Genomic DNA, 26,186 nt, shown 5'->3' on the forward strand with positions numbered 1-26,186 from the left:
AGTTCATTGCAGAAATATTCTCGCTAATGTGTTGCGATCTACATTGAACGAATTTTATGAGCGAACAATTAGATGCATCAGAAGAGAAGGTGGACATACAGAGACGCTTCGATAATTTTTATTGTTAGCACCTGTTAAGTTATTAAGTTACCTACTGTATTTTTCTGTACTATCGCTTATTGGTTCTTTTTGGTTCATGGCTATCCGCGATAGATTTTGACAGATTTTAGTAAAGTATTCGCCTCGTTAAAAAGAGTATTTGTTTTATTCTAGAGTTCTGTTAAATATCGTTGCAACAAACATAAAGTTGACGGCCACCTAGAAAAATATAAATCCAAGTAAATTTTACAAATACACTTCAATTTGACAAAAAATACTCCAAACTGATTTGTTTGCGGCTACTTTAAATACATATTAAATCAAAATAGTAAAAATATGTATCATACGGGGGTAATTCAAAATTTTCCAATAGCTCGCAGAAGTTTCTCAACTTCTGAGAGTTGTCGTTCGTATGGGGGCGACAGCAGATTAACGGAAAAAACAGATTTTTTTTGAAACAGAGAAAAAAATTCGAATAGCAGGCCATGACTTCTTATCTGAACATAACTTTTAATTTTAAGCAACTTTTCTCTTCAACATATTTGTATATTTTTTGAAATAAGGGTACTCTTGAACGAACTTTATATTTTTTGGCCTATCCTGTATGGTGTTTGTCATAAAGCCATTTCAGGTACACTTGGTATAGTTTTGGAACATGCACCAACTTCTGTCAGAAATTAAATTTTCTGAGAAATCGATAATAAACAAGTTTCCCATTTGTTGCAGACTTAGTGGACCACGCTGTATTTTCAGTCTAATTGACTTATTTTTTTACCATTAGTCAGTGAGCATACTTGAAGACTGGACATATATCAAATCATCCAAAGGAACAATTCGCTCAAGTCAGGGAAGTAGTTGTTTTCTGATGAGTGTCAGTTCATTAACGTACAATGTAGGGAGTTGAGATTGACCTGAACGAATTGTTCCTTTGGATGATTTGACTAATTTTTGATGATAATTTACATTCCACATCCCAAATGTTCCGCACATAACTCTCTAAATTGATTCTTCATTCCTGATTGATTCGGGGATATTTCAGACCTGTTCAAACTTGTCAACATTCAATTGAATATTGATGATTCACTAAAAAAATTTACCAAGCGCTTCTGGCTATTTTTTCATAACCCCAGTATTCGAAATATCTGATTTGATTCTCAAAATTCAATGATGCTATGATTTAGCTATTCTTTTTGCGGTTTCATTCTGATGTACGATGGTCTGAAAAGTTTTCCATCTCCTTTCAACTCCATACACTCCTCCCAACGATGATCTCATCTCTGTAACCCGTCCAAATAGTTAGGTTAGGTCAGGTGAGGTCCAAAGTGGAGTCGTACTCCATTCCTGAGTTATCAGTCACGTGTATGCAGCTTTGACAAATCTTAGCAAGCATGTGTGAGAGGGCGCGTTGTCTTGGTGAAAACAGGATTTTTTTTCTGGTGCGTAGTATATAGAATCCAACTCATCTTCGATTTGCGTAGGCCTATTGCCAAAAACAAATATTCAAAGATAGTTCAATACTCGATTCTATCCATTTTCATAAAAACACTCACATCATCTTAATCAAACGACTGGTGCATAACAACTGCGCGACCCAAAATGGCAGAAACTTTGGTGAGTAACTGCCAACAGATGAACAACGAAATTCACTTTACGAGTGCTGCTATCTTCATGATGAGATCGGAAACTTTTCAGCCCACCCCCGTATGTACTCCTTTATAACAAAATCATAAGAACTTTTTTAAGCAGTGGAAATTTGAATCAAAAAATTGTATCTAGGTGAGTTGATTCGCTTTCGGTAAATACCCTATGTTTGCCGGCCTCTTTGGGGGTGAAGTGTATCCTATAGTGGAAGTTGTCCAACTTCTCCACGTGGCAATGAACCGATCGTTTATCGTGAACAATATCTGCCGAAACGTCTCCTGGAACTCCCACGGCTCTGCAATCCAAATCAATAGCGTGGGGGACTAGAGGAAGGGCCCCTTCGAAACCAGATGCGTGCACCCCGTCAGGATCGAATACTGAACAAGTAAATGGACCACCCTGCGATAAAAGGTAGTGATTATTTTCACGCAAAATGAAGGAGATATAAAATCAAACTACCAACCTGAATCTGTTTTCCCTGGTATGTTATCTCTATCCTCCACTCCCCAGCCTCATCGGGTTTGAAAGTGGCGCTGTTAGTTCCATCTACTACTGTTAGAGGACAGTTCAAGGGGCGACCAGTTGGGCTGTAAGCCGTTACCAAAATATCTTCCCTTCTCGGTGTACCTGCAGTAAAATTCTGATTATTATCTCAAGAAGAAATTTGTGAAACTCGAACTATATTATCATTCATGAGCTTGACAAAAAATACTGTTATGTTGTTATGAATTGTGTGAAAAAGTTGAGAAGTCTGTGGTCTGCTGTTGAGAGCTTTTTCTACAGCCAAAGCCAAAGAACTATTATCAACGACAATAGTTCTACCCAAAGTATACATCCAGGTTGTTGTAATAACTGCCATTGTGATAGTTGAAAGATAATAATAAAGATTGGGGTCGGGATATCGATATCGATATTTTTCCAACAGAGTAAGCTTTGAATTTAATTTATGATTGGTGATCTTTGGTGGCATCATGAAGACTATGTTTCGTTCAGGCTAGACTAAACAAACATATCCTGTTGATGAGTTATAATACTAGGAATGAGAAAATGCAAGCTACGAGTTTGCATTTCAGCTTCGTGGACAGGAAGTTCGACCATATCTGAATAAGCGGGTCAGAAAAATTATTCAAAATAAACACTGACCTATGACTTCGATGAAAAGAAGATATAGGTCTTAGGTAGGAAGGGTTACGGAAAATTCGGGAATATTAAACAGAGATCAGACCAATCAGGGGACGGTACAAGGGAGGAGACAGTTTTACGAACTTGGGAATACTAATTAGACGGTTAATTGGGAGAGTGGCGATCGGACAGTTGCAGAAGAGGGTCGCGAAACGGTTGCGAAAAGGGATGTTGCGAAAGGGGATTTTGCGATAGTAAAATCACAGTAAATTGCGGTTAGTGAGTTGCTTGTTGTTTCCTTTGGTGACACTGAGAACGGATCAGTATTTCACACGGATACCGTACCAGAGAGGGAGACCAGAACCCAGTATAGTATCGTGAGTCAATTTGGATTTTTACTAACCCCCATGTCGGTTCAGAGAGAGAGGATGCCATTTTTACTTTGTAATAATGTTAATTGCATCATGGGGATAATATTAGAAGGGCAATAAATTACACTACACCCCTTTCATATGTGTTAATATCGTAGCAATTAGTACACACGGGTTTGAAGCAAAAAAATAGTATGGCGGCCAGGCAAGCTGGAATACTCACTTCAGAATTTCCGCAAAACTCAAATAGGGTAATTTAGGTTTTTATGTAAGTTGGAATCCTACCTTATGAGAGAATATATAAAATTGCACAAGTTAATGAAGAGATAATTTCTGTTTGAGAATCAGCTTTCTTGTTAAATTTCGATCTTACCTTTCGAATATTTTTGCTTATTTCTTTCGTTTTACTCTCATGTTTTATTTTTACACTGTTATTTGTTATGGTTTATAAACATACTCGTTTATTATTTTTATGGGTTTTGTAATATAAGCCTAATCTGAAGCATATTGTTGTTTTTCAATGGCTCACTATTCGAGCAAGTCCCGTGCCATTTCAGGATAGTTGAAAGGCATTTAGCCTTGAGTATTCGCCTTCTACCTCGTTCTGGAGTGGAACTGAGAAACGAAAACTCACCAAAAAAGACCATGATTACTGTATGGTGGTCAGCGCTTGGTGTGATTCACTATAACTTTCTGCAACTGGGCCAAATCATCACAGCAGAGTTCTATTATGAGTAAATCGACGAAATGTACTGGACAACAGAGAAGGCCCGATCCTGCTCTACGAGAACTCCCGTTCGCATGTTCCACAAATCACCGTCCGAAAATTAAATGAATTGAGCGTCAAAGTTCTGCCTCCACACTCTCCAGACCTCTTGCCAGCCGACTATCATATTCTTAAAAACTTCGATATACCCCTATCGCAACCCTACCATCGCTCTCTTTTCAGTTACAAGTATATGGATTTTTATCACAAATGACAAGTCCAAATCTGTCTGTATTTATCATTCTTGAATCATTTATTGAATCACGCAACAATGTTTCAGTTCCTACTATCATTTCGTAATGTTCCCCTTCTGTACTCAATTTGAATTAATTCAGCTTTGTAGAGCTGGCTAAATACTAAAAATTTAAGATTCACAATTCACAAATAATGATTTCGAAAGCAAAATTTTGAGACCGAACATTTAATGTGATCAAAAATGAAAAAAATTATCAATCTTACCCGTGGCATTAACGAGAACTTGTACCAACGATCCTAGAGCACAGGGTGCCATTCCTGGGGGAGCAACTTCCACCAAAGGAGGTAGAACTCTAAAATAATGTCCAGTCAAAATTTCTTCTCCTTCGTACTTGACAATCAACTCGTGCATTCCCACTTTGGAGGGGACGAATGATCCTCTACCATGATTTAGATTCTTGCCGAGGTACACTTTGTTGTCCGGGCCTCGTATTTCCGTTGTCACTTTTGAGTAAGAGAGGGAGGACTCTAGCAGAGTTACTTGATAATGTGTCTGAAAACATTTAAATCTTCATTGAAATGAAGAAAACTGACAATAAATGATGAAACTTTATTGTTGATTGTCATTTGTAATTGCTTGTCTACATAACGTCAGTTATAATAAAATTCACTTTATGGATTTCCAATCGATTATGGTGATCATTGGGAATGTGTAATTTATATAAGTCAAATAATGATATAAGATGTTCGAATCTGCAAAAACGCGAGAAGTCAAAGCCGAAAGGTAAGAAATAATGTAATTTGATGTCATCGTCAATGTCATCAATTTCTCTTGCGTTCGAAGAGACCGGTACCTAAACTTTTCGAGGTTCGAATGTAGACCGACCCACAGCTACAAGAAATCTGGTATTCCCCGGGTGTTGCTAAAGGTTCTTTGGGGTTCTTAGCTGACCTTAGACTTTGTCTGATAGTTTTTTTTGGCCCAAAAAAAAGAAGCTCTGTTGAGACCCATAGTGAAAGCACCGGGTTCAGCTACATATTACTTGTCAAAATACCTAGCATCGCTTCTCCAGCCTCATGTTGGAAAAACAACCTCTTACGTCAACGATTCGACAGACTTTGTGGGAAAAATCAGTAGTATAACCTAGGAGACAAGTGATATTCTGGTCAGTTTCGACGTTGTTTCCTTGTTCACCAACGTCCCACTGGAAGATTCTTTGAGAGAGATAGCCAATCTGTTTCCTAGTGATGTTGTCACTTCAAGGCCTGCCTCACGGAAAGTTACTTCCAATGGAAAGGAGATTTCTATGAGCAATTGGACGGCGTAGCGATGGGAAGTTCACTCATCCCGATGATAGCGAACTTCTTCATGAAGCAATTTGAGAAGAAGGCAAGTATCAACACCCTGATGGAACGTGTCCGTAGAATATGTGATTTGGAACATCTATGAGAAAAATTGGATCATCTTCAAGTGCCTTTGAAATCGAATGGATACAGTGTAACCGAGATCAACGAGGCCATGAAATTGAAGTCTTCAAAATAGGGAGGAAACTCCGTACATCTCTAGAGTTACAGATAGAATCGGGAAAATCCTAAGGAAACATAACATGAAAACAGTGTTCAAGCCCCCCAGGAAAATACAGTAAAGCACGAGATCTTCTCAGCTGCGGGGGTGTATCGTATACCATGCACCTGCGGAAAAGTTTATATCGGTACCACCAAAAGATTCGTGGATACAAGGCTTGTACGGAAAGCCATAGAAATCCATAAACATATGGAGAACTACAACAGAAAATAGGAGGCGGTAACGCTTTACCGGATTTGGACTCCCATACTAAAAGATGCTAAAGTGACAACAGCAATTTTACGTCATTATCAGGTAATAATACTTCGGCCAATAGCAAAGCTTCAACAAGAGAGGCGGACTACCTGGGTCAACATAAATACAACCTACTGTCGCCAAGACGGTACCTGGAGCTGTTCTGAAAAAGTACCCGGCTGGGCGTGGAGTTGCGGAAGACCATCTGCTCCTAGGCCGCTTGTTGCGTGAAGACCAGAGCCGGCGGGTGCTAGGCCACCGGAGGATCTATATTGGTTTACGTCCTCGCCTCTTGTGTTCGGTTCCGAATTCTGAACATCGCGCGTTCCCTGCATTATCGCGAAATCCAAGGGCAAGACCTTTCTTTAAAACAAAACCATTCGTCGTCCAATGCACGTTGCATATAGACGACACCGAGCTCCCAACCCATGGAAGATGAGAGGAAAGCCGTGTCATCGGCGTAAAGAGATATCTTCACACGCTCGGGCTTCGGAAGGTCACTGGTATGAAGTGAGTACAACGTCGGAGAGAGCACGCCCCCCTGTGGCACTCCAGCAAGGATCTCTCTGTTGTCAGACAGAAATCCTTCTACTCTAACCTGAAATGTCCTGTCTTTCAGGAAGGACCCGATCCACCGGACGAGGCCCCGAGGTAGGTCGAACGCGTTTAGCTTGTGCAGAAGACCTTCGTGCCAAACACGGTCGAAGGCCTTCGAGATGTCTAATAGGACGATATGTACTTTTTTATTTGAGTTCAACTCGCGGATGGTGTTTTCGACCAGCCTTAGAGCCTGTAACTCAGTGGAGTACTGTTCTTTTCCATCGCAACGCGCCGTATTTATATGTTTGCGGCGAGCGCGCGCAGGCTCCGCCTACCTGGCCCGCTGCCGTCTTTCGAATCCGATTTGCTTTTACAATTTATATACTCTATTTGCTTTTGAAGAATCTGGACATTGGTAACACTACGAACTAGAAATCGCCAGTCATCGGTGAATCATCAAGATGGATAAACCTCTGAAGAAGCCAGCTACTCGTGCTGCCACTCCATTGTGAATTGAATTTTTGGGTCTAGAAAGTTTAGATGTGATAAAAAATCGTTTAGTGTCTATTCACCATCTTGCCATACCACAAACTTGTCATCAACACAACGCAGTCAGAAATTATCAGGAATTGATAATATTTTTTTCCATTCCATTTCTTCTAACCCAATGGAATTGCAGATGTACCCCTTTCTCAACTCACCTCTACAATATCTTTACGAACCGCTAGCCATGCGTTGCACTCACTCTCACCAAACAGTAATAATTACACTAATGTTCATGCTCGTTCCTCATATGCACTTGGCTCCATAACAATAAGACATACAAGGTGTAGGAAACAAGATTGATCACAATAGCGTGACGATATTTAATCCCCTTTCAACAGGAAATTGACGTGACTGAATTACTAATCATCTTATAAACAGACACTCAATAAGTGATCATTGTTTGGAGTGTGAATTTACAAATGTACTCCTACTCATCGTAAGGGGTGTGAGAATGAGATTCAATTATAAAGGATGGACAAGATTTTGCTATTAGCTTCATGCGAATGTTTTGTATAATTAATTCTGTTTCTTTTCTGTTTGTGCAGGAGCATTTATGATATATGGAACATTACTTCATGTTGGTAGCATTGACGCTGATTTGATAAATACTTTTGCCTGATACGTTTGTTTATATAATGATGGAGAAGCAGAAAATCGAAGAGCTTTTGAGTAATCTCTCCCTAAAAATATTTCCCTTTCAATCGATGATGATGCTGATTCTGCTGAAGTACAGCTACCGGAGTGACGGCAAAAGGAGAGTCTTGGAGGAAGTTCTGTGATAGTACCTCTGATTTAATCGCAGCACAAGAATTCACAAGATTCCCTCCAGAGAGTCGATTGCTGAAATAAGGTCGTTTAAACGACCCGATGGAACATTCACGGCCTCTAGTAAAGGAACGTTAGAGCTTTTGATAGAAAACAACTTTCCTGGAAATATGACTCTTGATAACAATAGACCACCCATTTTCGCCCAAAAAAGAACGATTGGAAGGTCGTCAAGAAGTGTATCACAGCACTAGCAGTTGAATGGGCTATTAAGTCATTTCATCAGCCTTCAAATTTCCTGGAGAGGATGGTATATTTCCAGCTCTTCTTCAAAACGGACCGGAAATAATTTTGCCTATTATCATGATATTGTATAAAGCTAGTATGGCGTGGAACTATATACCACCTAGTTGGTTGGCAGCAAAGGTGGTATATATACCTAAAGTGGGCCAGAGAGATCCACACCCCAAATCGGTACAACCAATCAGCCTTACATCCTTCCTGCTGAAAGGACTTGAGAGGATACTGGACGGACACATCAGGAGTTTAGCATTATATGCATCCTCCCTGAATAACCAACAGTATGCTTGTCAAACCGGCAAATCGACAGATTTAGCATTGAACAACCTTGTAGAGAAAATCTCCCAGTCCCCTGACAACAAAGAGATTGCGGTTGCTGTATTTCTTGATATTGAAGGAGCATTTGACAATGCATTACCTGAATCTATAGGATAATTTATGGCTGGGAAAGGTATAGAATCAACCATAACTAGCTGGATCTGAATCATGCTGGTAAACATAACTGCAACTACGACTCTTCATGGTGAGGCCATTAGGTTCAGGGTCACGAGGGGCTGCCCTCAAAGTGTGGTACTATCTCCACTTTTGCGGTCCTCCAAAGCATGATGAACGTTGTTCACAGTTGGTGCCTGAGGGAGCAGATGCCTCTCCTGTGATAATTGCCTTCACCAAGGAGAAAATTTTACGATCTAACGCCACTTTCCATCAATGGTGAGGTCATTTCATTTGGAACGGAGGTGAATAATCTTGGCATTGTCCTCGATGAAAAACTCACCTAGAACGCTCACTTGGAAAAAGTTTTACACAAAGCCAGACTGTCCCTATGGACTTGTCGAAGGATTTGTGGTTATACTTTGGGGTTAGGTCCCAAACAAATCCATTCGATTTATGTGATGATTATCAGACCAATGATCACGTATGGTGCTATTGCCTGGTGGCCGAAGGCTTCATCGCAAACGGCCCAGGCGAAGCTCTCTGGCTAACAGAGACAGGCTTATTTGGCCATCAGTGGTGACATTAGTATCGCGGCCATGGAGATCCTTCTAGATCTACCTTTCCTCCACATTTTTCTGGAGAGAGGCTAGATGGACTGCATATATACTTGTGCACATTGCCAATTGCACAAATCAGTTCGTTGCAGAGTGCAACAGACATTGGTTCACATTGGAAGTCACAGCATTCTGGTAATGACCTCTGACTTTATGCATCCAATTGTCAACTACGAACTGCCTTATAAAGTACTATTCCCGAGTAGAGGGGACTGGATCCTCCGGGAGAAAGAAATATTAAGAGCAGCAGTGGTTGGATCATAGATGAATCAAAAACACCTTCCGGTTGCGGGTTGCGGTGGGGGTCGAATAGACCCATTCACTTTAGACCTAACCTCACCCAAGTGGAATTTCAATATCCATTCATTGTTTATCCCTCAATCCGTACTACGTCAAATTGCAAACAAAAGTTTCTATTCCGTCTTTCCTGATACTTTCTTTGTCAAACACCGACCCAAACGTTACACAGATACGATTTCTCCCACCGACCATGACTCAGTCCGGCAGCTGTAGGTAACCTTGAAAATTCTAAGACTTGAGGAAAAAATTATCAATTCTTATTATGTGGAAAAATTAAACTTTTATGAGAATTTTTATAGTAAGTTCGTCAAATTCAGGAGCTTTCCTCGAAACCAACGTACTAATTATTTCAAATACTTTTTCTGGTTCGGTAGGCCTGGGATACATGAACGATTATATTAATTGAATTGCAGGACGATTCTGAGTATAATTAAAACTTCTTTTCATCTTTTCCATGGAAAATTCAAACTCAGAATGTGTTTGAAAATATATAAACATGTGCAAAGATAAATTACTGTTTTGCCAGTTTTGGTCTGCTTAGATATAATTCCTGAAATAATTTTTTGTGACAATTATCAATGAGATAATTTTCAGTGAATTTCAAACTGCTGTATTCCACAACTGTAATGAAATATTGAGGTGAATGATGAAATAATTGGCCAATTTATGAAGGAATTTCCAAAAATATTTTGTTGATTTTTTATTAAATCCACTCCATTCATACATATGTATTTCTCTCCACTATATTTTTCTTATTCAATTTATTGTTTTCTGTACGAACTCTAAAGCAGATCTATTACATTTTCCTCCATAATTATTTCTGCCAATTTTTCAGTTGTACAAATTTATTTTATCAATTATATAAATCTGCTATACAGGGTCCTGCAACAGTGGCGCGGTGTTCCATATCTCTATATAGGAAGCAGATAGGAATCTAATTTTCTGTAATATTACCTTATTGCTCGAGCTCGACAAAATAAAAATATTGGCGGTCACACAGGGTGTTCGATTTTTTCTGGGCGGATCCCAACTGTGTCTTTTTAAATGGTAACCTATATTTTTCATCGCTTTTTCGGTTTCTTCATAGAAAATAAAATAAACTTTATGTATATCTGCACTTCGAAAATATTGATGGTTTTCGAGATATCTAGCATGACAGGTTTTTTTCCAATATTCGTCACTCAGAATATTTGAAATTATAAAGTGGTGCCAAGTCCAGTTGAAATTTTTTTTTGGTCGAATATTCTACATTGGTAACTCTCCCAAACGATATATCTGAAATCGACCTTTGATATACAGGGTATGAAAAACCGCTTGCCAAATATTGTAAATGAAAATTTGCAAAATCTTCCTTATATTAAATGGAACACCCTGTATATTATTGATCCATAAGAAGCGCCAACGAAACCTCTACAAATTTCATTAAGTATTCCCTATGGCTAAGTTCAATAGTTTTTCTTAAATGAGCATTTCTTTCGAAAAAGGGTCATTTTTTCAAAGCGAAATCCATTTGACGACTGATAAGAATATACAAAAAATACCCTTTCCTTGAAATATCGCCCATTCCTAAAATTACCTGTTGCTAGATAAACAAGTTGCGAATTACACCACAAAATGGACGTTCTTGAATAGTTACAATAATTTCAAAAATCTCGGAATTTGTGCCATATTCTTTCGGTCTAAAACAACCTTTCAGCGAATGAAATATTTATTGGAAATCAAGTAGTCTGGCAAATGACAGAACAAAATATTTGGCTGCAAATGAATATTGAAATTTGTAGTCAATCGTGAAGTTGAACTGTCGGTATAATTTCATCAGAATGTTGTTATCAAAAAGTGATTTGATTGATATGATTTTCATATTAGGTGAATCAGACAGGAATTTTTTCAATAATATTTTATGGTCGGATGAATCGACATTCCATAAAAATGGATTTGTAAATCGACATAATTACCATTATTATGCGACAGAAAATCCTCACTTATTGAGACAGGTGGATTATCAACATAGGTGGTCGATAAATGTCTGGGGAGGCATCATTGGAGAATATGTAATTGGTCCATACTTTTTGAGGGACATATGAATGGTGCAATGTATCTCAATTTCTTACGAAATGATTTACCAGGTTTGTTAGATGATTTTCCTCTTGACCTCCGCAATAGAATGTGGTTACAACATGATGGTGCACCTGCTCACTATTCGGCAGAAGTGAGAGATCATCTAAATGAAGTATTTCCCAATAAATGGATAGGACGGAATGGGCCTGTACGGTGGCCCGCTAGATCACCAGATTTGACGAAACTAGATTTTTTCTTATGGGGATACATAAAAAATATGGTTTACGTTGAGCCACCAACTTCTCCCGAAAATATGCGACTTAGAATAACGAATGCTTTTCGCAGCATTACACCAGCTGTCTTGCGCAGGGTAGAACAGTCTTTCAAACATAGACTTCAGCTCTGCATTCAAGAAAATGGAAGACATGTTGAACATATTTTATAAAAGTTTCATTATCAACCTTAATTAAACTCTCCCTTTTGTAGTTTTGTAATTTGCCAGTTGACAAATTTGAATATCTAGAACTCAAGCTCTGAATGAATATAATAACATGAAAAAAATAGTTATTCATAATGTTTCTTTCTTTCAACTTGTTTGGTTTGATATTGCACGATTTATGAGTGAAATTCTGCATCCAATGAAAAAATAATTTTCCATTTAGCAAAAAGTGATAGGTACATACATTTATTTCGTTAAAAAATATTTGTTTGGACACCTTCTAATGTACAAAATTGAAACAAGATATCTTTCGTATATTTTTATCAGTCGTCAAATGGATTTCGCTTTGAAAAAATGACCATTTTTCGAAAGAAATGCTCATTTAAGAAAAACTATTGAACTTAGCCATAGGGAATACTTAATGAAATTTGTAGAGGTTTCGTTGGCGCTTCTTATGGATCAATAATATACAGGGTGTTCCATTTAATATAAGGAAGATTTTGCAAATTTTCATTTACAATATTTGGCAAGCGGTTTTTCATACCCTGTATATCACAGGTCGATTTCAGATATATCGTTTGAGAGAGTTACCAATGTAGAATATTCGACCAAAAAAAAATTTCAACGGGACTTGGCACCACTTTATAATTTCATATATTCTGAGTGACGAATATTGGAAAAAAAAACCTGTCATGCTAGATATCTCGAAAACCGTCAATATTTTCGAAGTGCAGATATACATAAAGTTTATTTTATTTTCTATGAAGAAACCGAAAAAGCGATAAAAAATATAGGTTGCCATTTAAAAAGACACAGTTGGGATCCGCCCAGAAAAAATCGAACACCCTGTGTGACCGCCAATATTTTTATTTTGTCGAGCTCGAGCAATAAGGTAATATTATAGAAAATTAGATTCCTATTTGCTTCCTATATAGAGATATGGAACACCGCGCCACTGTTGCAGGACCCTGTATATGTCGATAGACAGGATAACTAACGCTTCCTTTTGTGGAAAAATAATCATGTTGTTTTATTCATCCCAAAAGTTTAAAATCTTTTTTGTTCTCCTAATTTCTCCAATAAATAACTCCAGAAATATCTAATATTTGAATTTATAATTGATTTGGATCTCTCAATATCACAGTTGTCATTGAGAGAAATAAAATTTTTTTCAGTTCAACTCCATCGAATTTAACAATTTCACGATCAAACCGAATCATCTTCAATAATCAACTGTTCTCTCTTACCTGCTCTCCAACTCTTCCTGACGTTGAATTGAGTGTGGCATTGATGAGATCATTCAGAGGAGGTCTTTCAGGTACCCATTGATAGTGAGCAGCATACGCCATTACACCTAGATGTTCCACGTTTTTGTCAGCCATATCCCTTGCTGACAACACAGGTTGCACGCCTGAGGAAGAATAACATTTTTTTACTCAACAGAACAAAAATACTGTCTCTGAACGCGATTTAGCATCATCAGGAGCTCACAAAGTCTGAGTTATCTCCTGATGATGCTGACTTAGGCCAAGGGTGATCCTGACAAGATTGCATCATTTGATTTCATCCCATCTCTTTAGGGATTGAGCATGGGTATGACGTTTGGCTAGTTCCGCAATTGTCGAAGTCATCAGGCCGTAAGTGTGACTGGGTCCTAAAATTCTTAGTCCAGTCGCTTCCTTGGCTGAAGAGTCGGCAATGCGATTACCTTTACTTCTGTCGTGTCCTTTAATCCACCTCAGGATATTGTTAATATCTACTGAAGCTTTGGCTGAATCTTAGTGGCACTCTAGTACTAGCCCTGAGGTAACAGTATTTTTGTGTTGATACAGAAAAGTGTTTCCAATAGATGCTTATGATAAATTGACTATAACTCATCCGATTTTCTTCTAATGCACTGTTTGGAACCTTTGGTGTGGTAATCCCAAAACCAAACCGTTATTTTTAACACCTCAACACGTGTTTCGATCACCAAGTGATCATCTTCGAAGGGAATATTTGATCTTCTTCTTGGTGATCCTCTCGTAGGTTGAAGTTGTTATATTACCGTTATATTTGAAACATTTCATCTTGATTTCAGTTCATTCAAACCCAAATGGGAACAAAGCTTCAAGTCAATCAAAAATAACGTTACATATAAATAATTATATGGTTGCAACCTTTTCTTGATTTCAAATCTCTTCTGGATTGATTCAATGTTCATTTTATGAGTTATAATATTGCCTTCCATTAAGTTAAGGAAAAATTTCTTGATCGGATCTTTCATTATATTGAAATTTCAGAAGAATATCTCTTTGATAATACAAACCCATTCTCTTTCCAGATTCTAGAGCTTGACTCAGGTTAGCCTCCCAGTAAGCAGGATCATTTTTCAATTTTTCTGGAGCTGTAGCTGAACCTCCTAGTGATCGTATGATCTCGCTTATGACTTTTCCATCATTCCAATCACTCTGAAAAAGAAAATTCCATGTACTCAGTATTGAAAAAACGTCATATGCTACTGAATTGTAGGTTGTGAATTGAGTTGACCTATTTGTACAAAATATATTCGACGAATGTCAAAAAGTGATTCAAAATTAACAGTTGATAATTATGTTTCATACAGGGTGGGTTACCCCATATATGGGGTGCCCCACCCTGTATATGTAAACCCAGTTTCAACATTATCAAAAGATAGGTGATTGGCCGATACTCGACGAGAATTTATAACGTATTCAGGAAACACTTCATTGTGAGACTTTTAACGAACAGTTTTACGAAAACACAACACATGATTCGCTATACAATAGTTTTCTCAAGCGTATTTATAAAAACGAGATTCGCTATACAATAGCTTTCTTTGGGGTATTATTAAAAACGTGTATAGAAACGTGTGATGCAATAACTTCCTCGAGCGTTTTCATTAAAAATTGTATAAAAACAAGTTTCGCTATGAAATAGCTTTCTCTAGCGTATTTATAAAAAATGAGTATAAAAACGTGTTTCGCTGTGTAATAGCTTTTTCAGGTGTTTTTTATATATACACCTATAAAAATGTATTTCGCGACACAATCGTTTTCTCAAGCGTTTTTATACGCTTATAAAAACGTGTTTAGTCGTGCAATAACATTCCTGAGCGTTTTTATTAAAATTTGTATGAAAACGAGTTTTGCTATACAATAGCTTTCTCAATCGTTTTTATAAGAAGGTATATAAAGACGAGACTAGCTATACAATAGCTTTCTCGAGCGTTTTTATAAAAACGCGTATATCCAATAACTTTCTTGAGAATTTTTATCAAAAATTGTATAAAAACGAGTTTCGTTATACAATAGCTTTCTTGAGCGTATTTATAAAAACGTGTATCGAAACGTGTTTTGCCATAAAATATATTTCCCAAGTGTTTCTATATGCCTATAAAAACGTGTTTCGCTTCACAATAGATTTCTCAAGCGTTTGTATACGCTTATAAAAACGTGTATCGCTGTACAATAGTTTTCTCAAGCGTTTTTATGAAAACCCATATGAAAACTTGTTTCGCTATATATCTTTCTCAGGCGTTTTTTACGTGTTTTTATAACGCTTGAGGAAACTATTGCATGGCAAAAGATGTCGTGGTTTTGAAAACTGACCATTGAACAACCCACAATGAAGGTTATTTGAAAACATGAAGAGGTTCAAAACGAGGTTGTGTGTGGTGTAATTGTTTGATGAAAATATACAACATATTCAAATTATAGTGTATTTGAGATTTTCACTGGACGGTTGACAAAACCGCAACACGTGTTTCCCTAAACATTAGCTTTCTCGAACGTTTTCATAGAAATGCATATGAAGACGTATAAAAACGCGTTTCTGTATACAATAGCTCTTTCCAGCGTTTTCATATGCGTTTTTATAACGCTTGGGAAAGCTATTATATAGCGAAACATGTTTTTATACGAGTTTTTTAAATACGTTTGAAAAAGCTAACCTATAGCGGAACTAATTTTCATTCGCTTGATTATAAAAACGGTCGAGAAAACTGTCGTATAGCAAAACAGTTATCGCAGTTTTGTGAACTGTCCAATAAAACGTTTTTCGAACGTTTTTATAAAAACGCTTTTTGAAACGTGTTTCGCTATACAATAGCTTTCTTAAGCGTGTTCATGAAAAAAGCGTATAAAAACGTTTTTTTTACTATGCGGCTTTAATAACCGCTTCCTCAAGCGTTTTGTAGCAACACGTATAAAACGCTTGAGAAAGGTTTTGTATTGCGACTCACGTTTTTATATAAGCGTTTTTAAAAATCGATTTCGATTTGGAACTACTGATATAATTCAGAAAATTAGAACTACAACAAAACAATACGCTAATGCAACCAACGCATATCCATCAACCGTTCAAAGTTGGTCGCAATCGTATTTTCATTACCTGAGATTTGAAAATGGCTCTATTGAAAATTGGAATCTACATTAAGAAAACATTATTTTAAAATATGAATAGACCTGTTATGAATCGCGCTTTATAGGTGAGACATCGTTAATCCTTTGCTCACACTCCCACGCATCGTGGGTCTGAGATTTTTTCAGAAGTAATCAGTTTTTAATAACGATTTCTTACCATTGTATATTTCTCAACATCTACTCACAGTGAAATTAGTAATGGATCGTTCTAAACGCGAGTTGACCCATCTCAGTGTAGCATGGAAACCTGGCGAACCTGGTTTCATGAAATACGAAAGATACGTCATTCCTGATAGTTCATCCAACCAAGGTGAAGCCAGGTATTCTGGTTCCAGAACTGCGGGAATACCCAAGTCACGTTGAGCGATATCCATGGCACGGCGGCAGTTCTCTATGCCATTATTTTTATCTGTGAAAAAAAAAATATTATTCTGACTGGGTTTTGATAAAGCAAAGTTGATACTGCCAGAAATATCTGCCGGAGAAAATCCACTTCAATTAATCAAATCATCTGGAAGAACAGTTCGTTCAGGCCAGTCTCAACTCATCTACGCTGTAGATGAGTTGAGAATGTCCTTTGTGGTATTAGCCAAGGGAGTAACCAGTCTCAACTCATCTACGCTCTAGATGAGTTGAGACTGGCTACTCCCTTGGCTATTACCACCAAGGGCATTGGATTATATCTGACAGATACCAGTGCAGGATTCTTCACAGAAGTATTTCCTGCATATGCTGTTGTCGATACCTCTACCGGAATCGATTTTCAATTTTTGGAACGGGCACACAGGTTTCGGACTATTTGACCTCTCGTCAGTGCAAGGTAGTGTCCAGCATCATCATAAAGCCTATAATTTCCCATAATCAAAAATTGAATTTGTTTCAGAGTATCATTCCTCGAACCTGGGTGAAGCGAACGACAAACAACATATTTATCATCGCTCCATCTGCATTTACACCTCTAGGATATAATCCAACGCTCTCCGTGGTATAAGGAAGGGGAGTAGTTGTTTTCTGATGATCCATACGTTGTTATTGTAATTATAAGATTCGATTGATACAAACCAAACTATAACACAGCAATGGCGAATCGGAATTTCTTATGGAGATCATGGATTCAATTGATATTATTTGACTATTTATTTGGTTATTTGGTATGATAAAAAACTTATTACATCTTGAACTTAGGTAATAAACCAACATCCATGATTAGCTAATAGATTTAAAATAGGGTTACTTTCACGGATGGTATTTTATCGTCTCTTATCAAACCCCTAAAACATGTCGAAGGATTTGTGGTAGACCTTGTGATTTAGGTCCCAAACAAATCCATTCGACTTATGTGATGATTGTCGGACCAATGAACACTTATGGTGCAATTGCCTGGTGGCCGAAAGGTTTACAAAAAACAGCCCAGGCGAAGCTCTCTGGCTTACAGAGACGGTTATGGAGATCCTTCTAGATCTACCTCCTCTCCACATTTTTCTGGAGAAAGAGGATAGATGGACTGCATATAGACTTGTAAGCACATTGCAAATTGCACAAATCAATTTAATGCAGAGTGCAACAGACTGTTGGTTGATACTGGAAGTCACAGGATTCTGAACATGACCTCTGACTTTATGCCTCAAACTGTCAACTACGAACTGCCTTATTAAGTACTGTTTCCGAGTAGAGAGGACCGGATCCTCCAGGAGAAAGAAATATTAAGAGCAGATAGTTGTTGGTTCACAGATGGATCAAAATCACCTTCAGGTTCTGGTGCAGGTGTTTTCAGTCGCAGAGACCCAGGAGAGAGGTATCAACCTGCCTAGGGACATATGCGACTATATTTCAAGTGGAAATTTACGCTATAGAATTATGTGCGGATAGATTGGAATAATCCAACCTCATACACAAGTTAATAAAAATATTTTCGGACAGTCAAGCGGCGTTGGAAACTCTTGTCTTATACCAAGCAACAGATTGTCCAGAGTTCCTAGCCATACTGACCTGGAAGGCAATGAAGCTGCTGACTCCCTTGCAAGGGTCCTACAAGCAGCTTCATCGGACCAGAACCTTTTATTGGCATCGCTTTAGGCTTTGCCAATCAAAGATTGAATATCTGGATGGCAGGACGATCCATGGACTTCCGCAGAATCTTCCAGGATCGGCTCACTCCATGGCGTTTATTCACCCTTCGAAGCTTGATACCAAACAGTTGTTGGACTACAGTAGGGACAAACTACGATATCTAACAGGCCTTCTTACAGGTCACTGTCATTTGCATCATCATATGGAGAGACTCAGACTGTCGGTAGACAGTGTGTGTCGCCTCTGTTTCGAAAATAATGAAATAGCACGGCACATACTTTGTGCCTGCCCCACTGGGCACCGAATCAATTCTCCAGAGTTCGGCAGAGCCGAACTCTTACCATCTGACCTGACAGACCACTCACCATACAAACAAATCGGCTTCGTTGAGAAGCTGGGTTTATTTGGTCGAGTGTGAATAGGTGTGAGCCACAATAAACCCTTGCGGGTTGCGGTGGAGGGTCGAATAGACCAACTCAATTTAAACCTAACCTAACCTATCTTTATGCATGATCTACAATCTATTGAACTCACCTAATTGTCTCCAATGTGAAAAAAGTCCCGGTCGGCAGTAGTCTATCAAAGCTGATAGGAGTATTCCAGAATTCCAGTCTGTGGTGAGATTGTGCACTTTGCATTCTGGAAGGACTGCTTGAAGCCATGCCAGCATTAATTTTCTTGGTGGGAATTTGGATCTGCCTATTTGGTATCTTACAATGAGCGACCATATTAGTCCTAATATGAGTTTCAAGTTTCCGTTTACGATATCTACGTTTCCTGAAGAACAAAATTGAAAGTTAAAAAGCATGATAATACTATCACGAATCAATGAGTTGACTATTTAAATTACTTATGAGGTAACTTGAAATAAAATAAAGATCTACTATATTATTTGCGAATGATATTGTTATTTAATATACAAAATACAGTAGAATGTAGATATAATGAAGAAAATGGATAATACTTGTAGCTACGAGTATATATAGAATTATTTTATAATATAGTTTATAATCTATAGTGACATAAATTTGAAAGTTTGTGAGGATGGATGTATATATGTGTGTATGTATATATGTATGTTGACGCCTTAACGACTTATATCGAGTGGTTCAACGAAAAGTATGCACCTTGCTTTTCTCCTTTTTTTGTAACTTAACGAAAAAATGCTCGGACAGGTCAATTTTGTTTTTGAGGGGACACATTTTAGATGTATTTTTCTACCTGTGCCTTCAACCCCCTAGCGAGGGTGAGTAACAACCCTAAAATTTTAAATGGAAAGTGGGGTCGAGTGATATATCATTTGAAAGGGCACAAAATCCTCTTTCCAATGATACCTAATTTGTTGTATTTACTTGAATAGTTATAAAAAAGCAAGAACATTTACTCGATATTTTTGGTGTTAATGAAAATGCGGAAAAAACGGCATTATTATCACTACTACATTCCTCAATTTCTCTCTTGCGTTTTTTGGTTCAAATAACAACAGCAGATTAGTGTACAAAAAAATTTAGGCAAACGTTCATTGAGTCAGTTCGGTTGCTTTTGAAATTATTTCAACTTTACTGTAAAAATGGTTTATTCCATTCCTGAACGAGTTGAAATTGTTAAACTTTATTATCATCATAATAGTTGTGCTAGACTTACTGCTCGCCTCTTTAATAACAGTCATCCCGGGAAAAATGTGAATGATTTCCAAGTTAGTCCAAAAGTTTGTCGATACCGGATCTGTCTGTGATGTGAAACACCAGCCACGGAAATCGATCAGAAATGAAGCAGTGGAAGTCGCTGTTTTGGGACATGTTGAATTGGATCATACTCAAAGTACCCGTCAGCTTGCTGCAGCCTCAGGTGTCTCCCGTTCGTCCATAATACGGATATTAAAAGCCTATAAATTTCATCCGTACAAAATCAAATTAGTACAGGAACTCAATGAAGATGATCCTGATAGAAGGCTGCAATTTTGTGAACAACTGAGCTAGCTACTAATTGATGATCCGCACCTATCATTCAACACGTGCGTTTCCGATGAGAGTACATTTTTTTTGGACGCACACTTATTCCGAGAGGTCCATAGCCAGTACCCTCAAAAAATCAATGTCTGGTGTGGCATATTAGGTAGTCATATCGTAGGGCCACTTTTTATTCCTGGAAATTCAACTGGTAAGGTCTACCTGAACATACTTGAAGATACAATTTTTCCTCTCATAACAGAAATAATTGAAAATGACCAAAATCATAATGATGATCGGCTTCATTTCCAGCAAGATGGAGCACCTCCTCACTATGTTGCTCCGGTAAGAGAGTTTTTAGATGACCGGTTTCCTGGACGGTGGATTGGAAGGAGAGGCCCCATCTAATGGTCTGCCAGGTCACCTGATTTATCGCCTTTAGACTTTTTCCTTTGGGGACACTTGAAAAATAAATGTTTTGCTACGCAGCCCGAGTCCATAGAAAATCTTCGCCAACGAATTACAGCAGAGTGCAGAAGTATAACACCTGATATGCTACAGAATGTTAGGAATAGATTTTAACAAAATCTGTATTATTGTATGGAAGCAAATGGGTCACATTTTTAGCACTTGCTGAAGTGGGATTCTACTAAGTCAATTACACATGTCAAAGTACTAGGTTGTAGTTGTTTTTCTTCACCTACATGTTTCAGTGAAATATAACAAATTAGGTATCATTGAAAAGATAATTTTGTGCCCTTTCAAATAATATATCACTTGACCCCACTTTCCATTTAAAATTTTAGGGTAGTTACTCACCCTCGCTAGGCACAGGTAGAAAAATACATCTAAAATGTGTCCCCTTGAAAGCAAAATTGACCTGTCCGAGCATTTTTGCGTTGAGTTACAAAAAAAGGAGAAAAGCAAGGTGCATACTTTTCGTTGGACCACTCTGTATATCTTATATCAGAATAACATACAGGCTAAAATTCACAAAAGTTTTCTGCAATTTGGGTCATAATATAATGATAAGTACTAAGTAAGTCAGAAAAATTCTTGCTCCCTGAGAGCTATCCTGGCTAGCTATTCATTACTTAGTGCAGTTGGCATATTTTTGTTGTTACTATATTTTCAAAGTAAAAATAATAATTACTAGCTGTTGCCCGTTCTTAAATGAACGTACAGGCGAAGCTATTGAACCTAGAATAATGAAATATGTAGGTAGGTTCTTTGTATAGCATAAATAAGCATCAAAAAAGAGAATCAGGAATTTCCACCCTCTAGAGGAAAAATAAAGCTTCAAATATTGTATTGAATTTCGTCAGTTTTGAAGTTAGAAACCTGAAGTTTTGGGTTAATAAAAAAACATAGTAACTTTGTTTTATTGTTTAAAATGTCACGAAACTTAATGTGACAAACCGAATGATGTTCGGGTTTTGATCCGTGCTTTGTGTTATTATCCTCGCTAGGATTGATCTTACAACGTTTCGACAAAGTCTCATTTGTCTTCTTCTGGTGATTTTTGTTGAGTGTTCGTAAAACGATCGACCTTACTCAATCCGCTCCCTGCTATATAGGTAAAGCGATGTATGTTACGTGTTCGGCAGTGGACTGTCCTTACACGATCTGCTTCCTGAGATTTTCACACGTTTAAAGACACATCTGACGAAGCTATTGTATAACGAAACACGTATTGCGTTTTTGTGAAACTGTTTAGTGGAAATCTCACTGTAAAATCTAGTTGTTTTTCTTACAAAGAGAAAGAACGAGACAAAAAAAAACGAATTCACATGCAGTAGTACTTTTCCATTATTTCTCTAGCCTATATTATTGATTCATTTCCATTTCGAATGAAAATGATTTGTTTTTCTGCACAAATTCAAGTTCTCATTGCCGACTATTATGGTCTTGGTATGTTTGATATATCATTCTTTTTCGATATCTCACATTCAACATCTCTTTTCTATCAGATAACTGAGGTTTCAATATCTAACATTCAACAGTGCAGTTTTGGAGAATGGCATCAATATAAATGAATATTGCTTGAAATTTCAAAAAACTATTACGCGAAACTAGACTTTTTGATGTCTTTGAAAGTCGATATTGATAAAGTGGGGCATGATAATTAGGAACAGGGACAAATGTGTCATTTCAAACAGCCCAGTGTGTCTCTTTGAACTCCTAACCAAGAAATGATTGATGTATGACTGATGGTGAAATTCCAGCTTGTTCAATAAGACCAATAATTTAGGAATCAATATAGATCATATTGAGAAACACTCATTGAAAGATATACTCAGACCTATAATAGACCTAGATTGAATTTTCGCAGAGTGACACCAGTCCAGCCTCAACAATATATCAGTGGTATGAAAAGTAACTGTGCTGGATCTCACAGCATTTCATTGTGTTGAAGTATATTGAAAATTATCTTATCAACCACATAACACACATATTCAATTCCTCTATAGGAACAAATCATTTTTCTTCTGCATGGAAACATGCAATTGTACTCCTTTTGCCAAAATGTGAAAATCCAACTGAATTGTCTCATTTAAGGCCAATTAGCAAACTGCCTATCCTATCTAAGGTGTTCGGGCGGATTCTGAAACATCAAATTGATTATTTTATATATAATAATGATTTAATATCAAATTTTCAACCTGGATTCCGTACATTCTATATTCTATAGCAGTACCACCGCTCTTGTCAACATCACCCAAGATTTATTCAAAGTAACAGATAATGGAGTAACTGGCTTGGTACTCTTGGACTACAGTAAAGCATCCGATACATTAGACTACAATATTCTGTGTGGGTAAATGTCATTTCTCGGATTTAGTGAAGGGACTGTAGATCTATCGAAAAGTTATCTCAGAAATAGGACTCAGTCAGTATGTCTGGATGGAAAGTGGTCTAGAGCTTTACCTGTTGACTATGGAGTACCTCAGGGCTCTATCCTTGGCCCCATTCAGTTCCCTCTATATATATCTGATTTCCATAGAATAATTGATCATTGCACAGTTCATCATTATGCAGATGACACTCAGTTATATTATCGATTTCCTCCAAGTAACTGGCAGGTGGCTATGGAAAAAATTAACAGCGATCCACAAAAGTTACTGGATCTATCTGAAGCCCATAACCTGAAATTGGATCCAAAAGAATCTCAGCTGATACTTTTTGGCCCGAAACACGAAAGACGGGAAATTGAAGGAAGAACTGAAATCCAACTTGGACAAGACTCACCACAAATAATTACAGAAAGCAAGAACTTGGGTTTGTGGCTAGATGCTGATCTGAGATTTAACAAACATATAAATTCACTTTGTCGTAGCTCGTACAGTATCTTACGTCAACTTTATCAAAGTAGAGATATTATGACTTCCAAATTGAAGTTGAAACTTTGCGAAACCTGAAACTTTGCCTGTTTCGATACAAACTTATGTAAATCGCTTATAAAAAGTACAAAACAATTGCATTCGTCTTTCTTATGGTGTGAAAAAATTCGACCATATATCCTCCAAGTTCGAGGAGTCAGGTTGGCTAAAACCTGGCAGTTCCACCTACTCGTCTATACACATAAATTCCTCATTTACAAAAAGCCAAATTATATATATGAAAGATATAAAACTTTCAAATCTCAGAATAATTGGAGGACATGAAACCGTCACACTTTTATTATTCCAAAACACTCGACCTGCTTTTCTCGTAGTTTTATTTACAACTCTATCAAACAATATAACGCTCTGCCCAGTGAATTTAGACACTACTCCATATATCATTTCAAGATAAAGTTGAAAACATATCTGAAGTCTTCTGGATTCATGTTACGCCTTGCTCATATGGTTTTCCCTTTGTCTCACTTTTGTGTATGTTTTGCTATATATTATAGCTTAATATTTATTATTTGCTTTGGTTATTATTTGAGCTGAATAGAATTTTAATATTCACTTTGAAATTTATAACCTTTGTTTTTTTCTTAGTTTTACAAAGATTCATGAACAACACACCTACTAATGTATACTAGGTAATTATTTTTATATTTTTATATAATACATGCTATCCCCTAGGTTCAGTTGCAAAACTTCGCCCTTTCATTGATTTTTGTATCTACTTCTTCTTTATAAATAATGTATGTCAATGAACAAAGCCCATTTATTATTATTATTATATCCTGACGACTCTTACTCAGTTTTCTAACATTAATTCTGAGACAGAAGTTACAATTCTACTCTTCCCTACTGAAATAATGTTCATGGAAATGTTTTCCCAAAGTGGGCCATAAAAATATAACCTACTCAGTCGAAAGATTAAAACAAAATTACCGTAAGAGAGATTTAGCACCATAACCGATTCCTCAACGAATTTCCGTAACGGTTACACATCGAGATAGTCATAAACTCTGCATCAACATTACGGTAAGACATGTTCAGTTTGAAATTACATCATCAAATGAAAATATCACCTGGCTCCAGTCACGACTGGGGCCAGGGTTAGTAAGTCAACGTCTTGGGGCATTGATAACCTTTGAAGTGAATATTTATTTTTGAGGTATAATGTTGGTAAACTGCCAGGGAAAGAACTCTTTGCAAAAATCTAAAAACACGACATTGTAAGGGGAAAAGTTTTGACCAACCTGAAAGCCAAAACCCTCTAAACAGGGGTGCCCTCTCCCAAATTATTTCAAAAGGAAATGAGAGTTGAGTGATATCTGATTAAAAAATACTTCAGATACGTCATTTGCTGCTTTTCTTCTTAAACTCGGCCAACTCTTTGAGAATATATGGAGCAACAAAATAACGTTTTTCGAAAAATGTAAAAGTCAAAACGATTTCAAATAATAACCTTCCGTAATAATCTAAATGTTGAAGATAATTATTGTTGGGTGTTTGAAAACTATTCTATAACCTTTCAACATTCAAAAAACCTTATAGCCCAGCAACTATTCTAAAATAGTTTTTATAAAACGTTACCCAGCAGAGTAAATTTTTTCCAGTCTAGCTAGTGGGTATGAATGAGATTGAAAACTACGAATAATCCCACACTCTTTCAACATCTAAAAATATTATCTGCATTCTCCGTATCATTTCAATTAATTATGGGACACTATTCCATATTTGTTAACCTGTTCAAGTATAGACTAATATAGGCATACCACCGGTACAGAAACTGCTTCATATAATCCTTGAGAGAAATCGAATTCGGTTCATCTTGATTGGTGTCACTGAAAACTGTTGTTAGGTCTGTAATATCGGAACTCACTCATGTATAGTCGAAGTAAACAATATTGTGAATATTTAAAGTGACAGCACTCTCGAAGATAGAAAAACCCAATACATAGAAAGCCGAACTAGTCCCCGTAGACTGTAGACTAGGCGGTTCGTATTGAATAAATTTTTACTAACCGAGTTTTATGATTGGCTGAAGAGTCATAAAATTAAATTTGAATGGTGACTAATAAGAATTGAGGAATGCGTGGATGGTTATCGCTGTCGTGTTCAGTTCAGGAACTGATCACGATTTGAGTGTTGAAATTCGATATTGATGCAGTTATAAGTACTTTAAATGTTTGTTACCTGTTTAAAATGTGGCGTCCTTGAACAAGTACTTATAGTAATAACGAGTGTAATAACAACGCAGACTTTTTCCAGTGTAGTGATTCCAATAGCGATGGTGAACAATGCGAAAAGAAGATACCACTGAATAAGATTCGAATGCATTTAAATACTG

General features: G+C 37.2%; 1 protein-coding gene across 1 annotated transcript in view; it reads right to left on the minus strand.

Annotated features, from left to right (window-relative positions):
* jbug (filamin-type immunoglobulin domains fbug) overlaps positions 1-26,186 on the minus strand; it is a 109,212-nt gene that overhangs the window by 65,988 nt on the left and 17,038 nt on the right. The window contains 7 exon segments of the mRNA XM_074174817.1: positions 1,903-2,139; positions 2,204-2,367; positions 4,459-4,747; positions 13,258-13,421; positions 14,319-14,460; positions 16,620-16,843; positions 19,039-19,281. Of these exon segments, the coding sequence (XP_074030918.1) occupies positions 1,903-2,139; positions 2,204-2,367; positions 4,459-4,747; positions 13,258-13,421; positions 14,319-14,460; positions 16,620-16,843; positions 19,039-19,281 (1,463 nt within the window).

The sequence above is a fragment of the Leptinotarsa decemlineata genome, unplaced genomic scaffold (genome assembly GCF_025532065.1).
Source record: "Leptinotarsa decemlineata unplaced genomic scaffold, Ldec_3_MD MMD2_tig00000882_RagTag_RagTag, whole genome shotgun sequence".
In the NCBI taxonomy this organism is placed as follows: domain Eukaryota; kingdom Metazoa; phylum Arthropoda; class Insecta; order Coleoptera; family Chrysomelidae; genus Leptinotarsa; species Leptinotarsa decemlineata.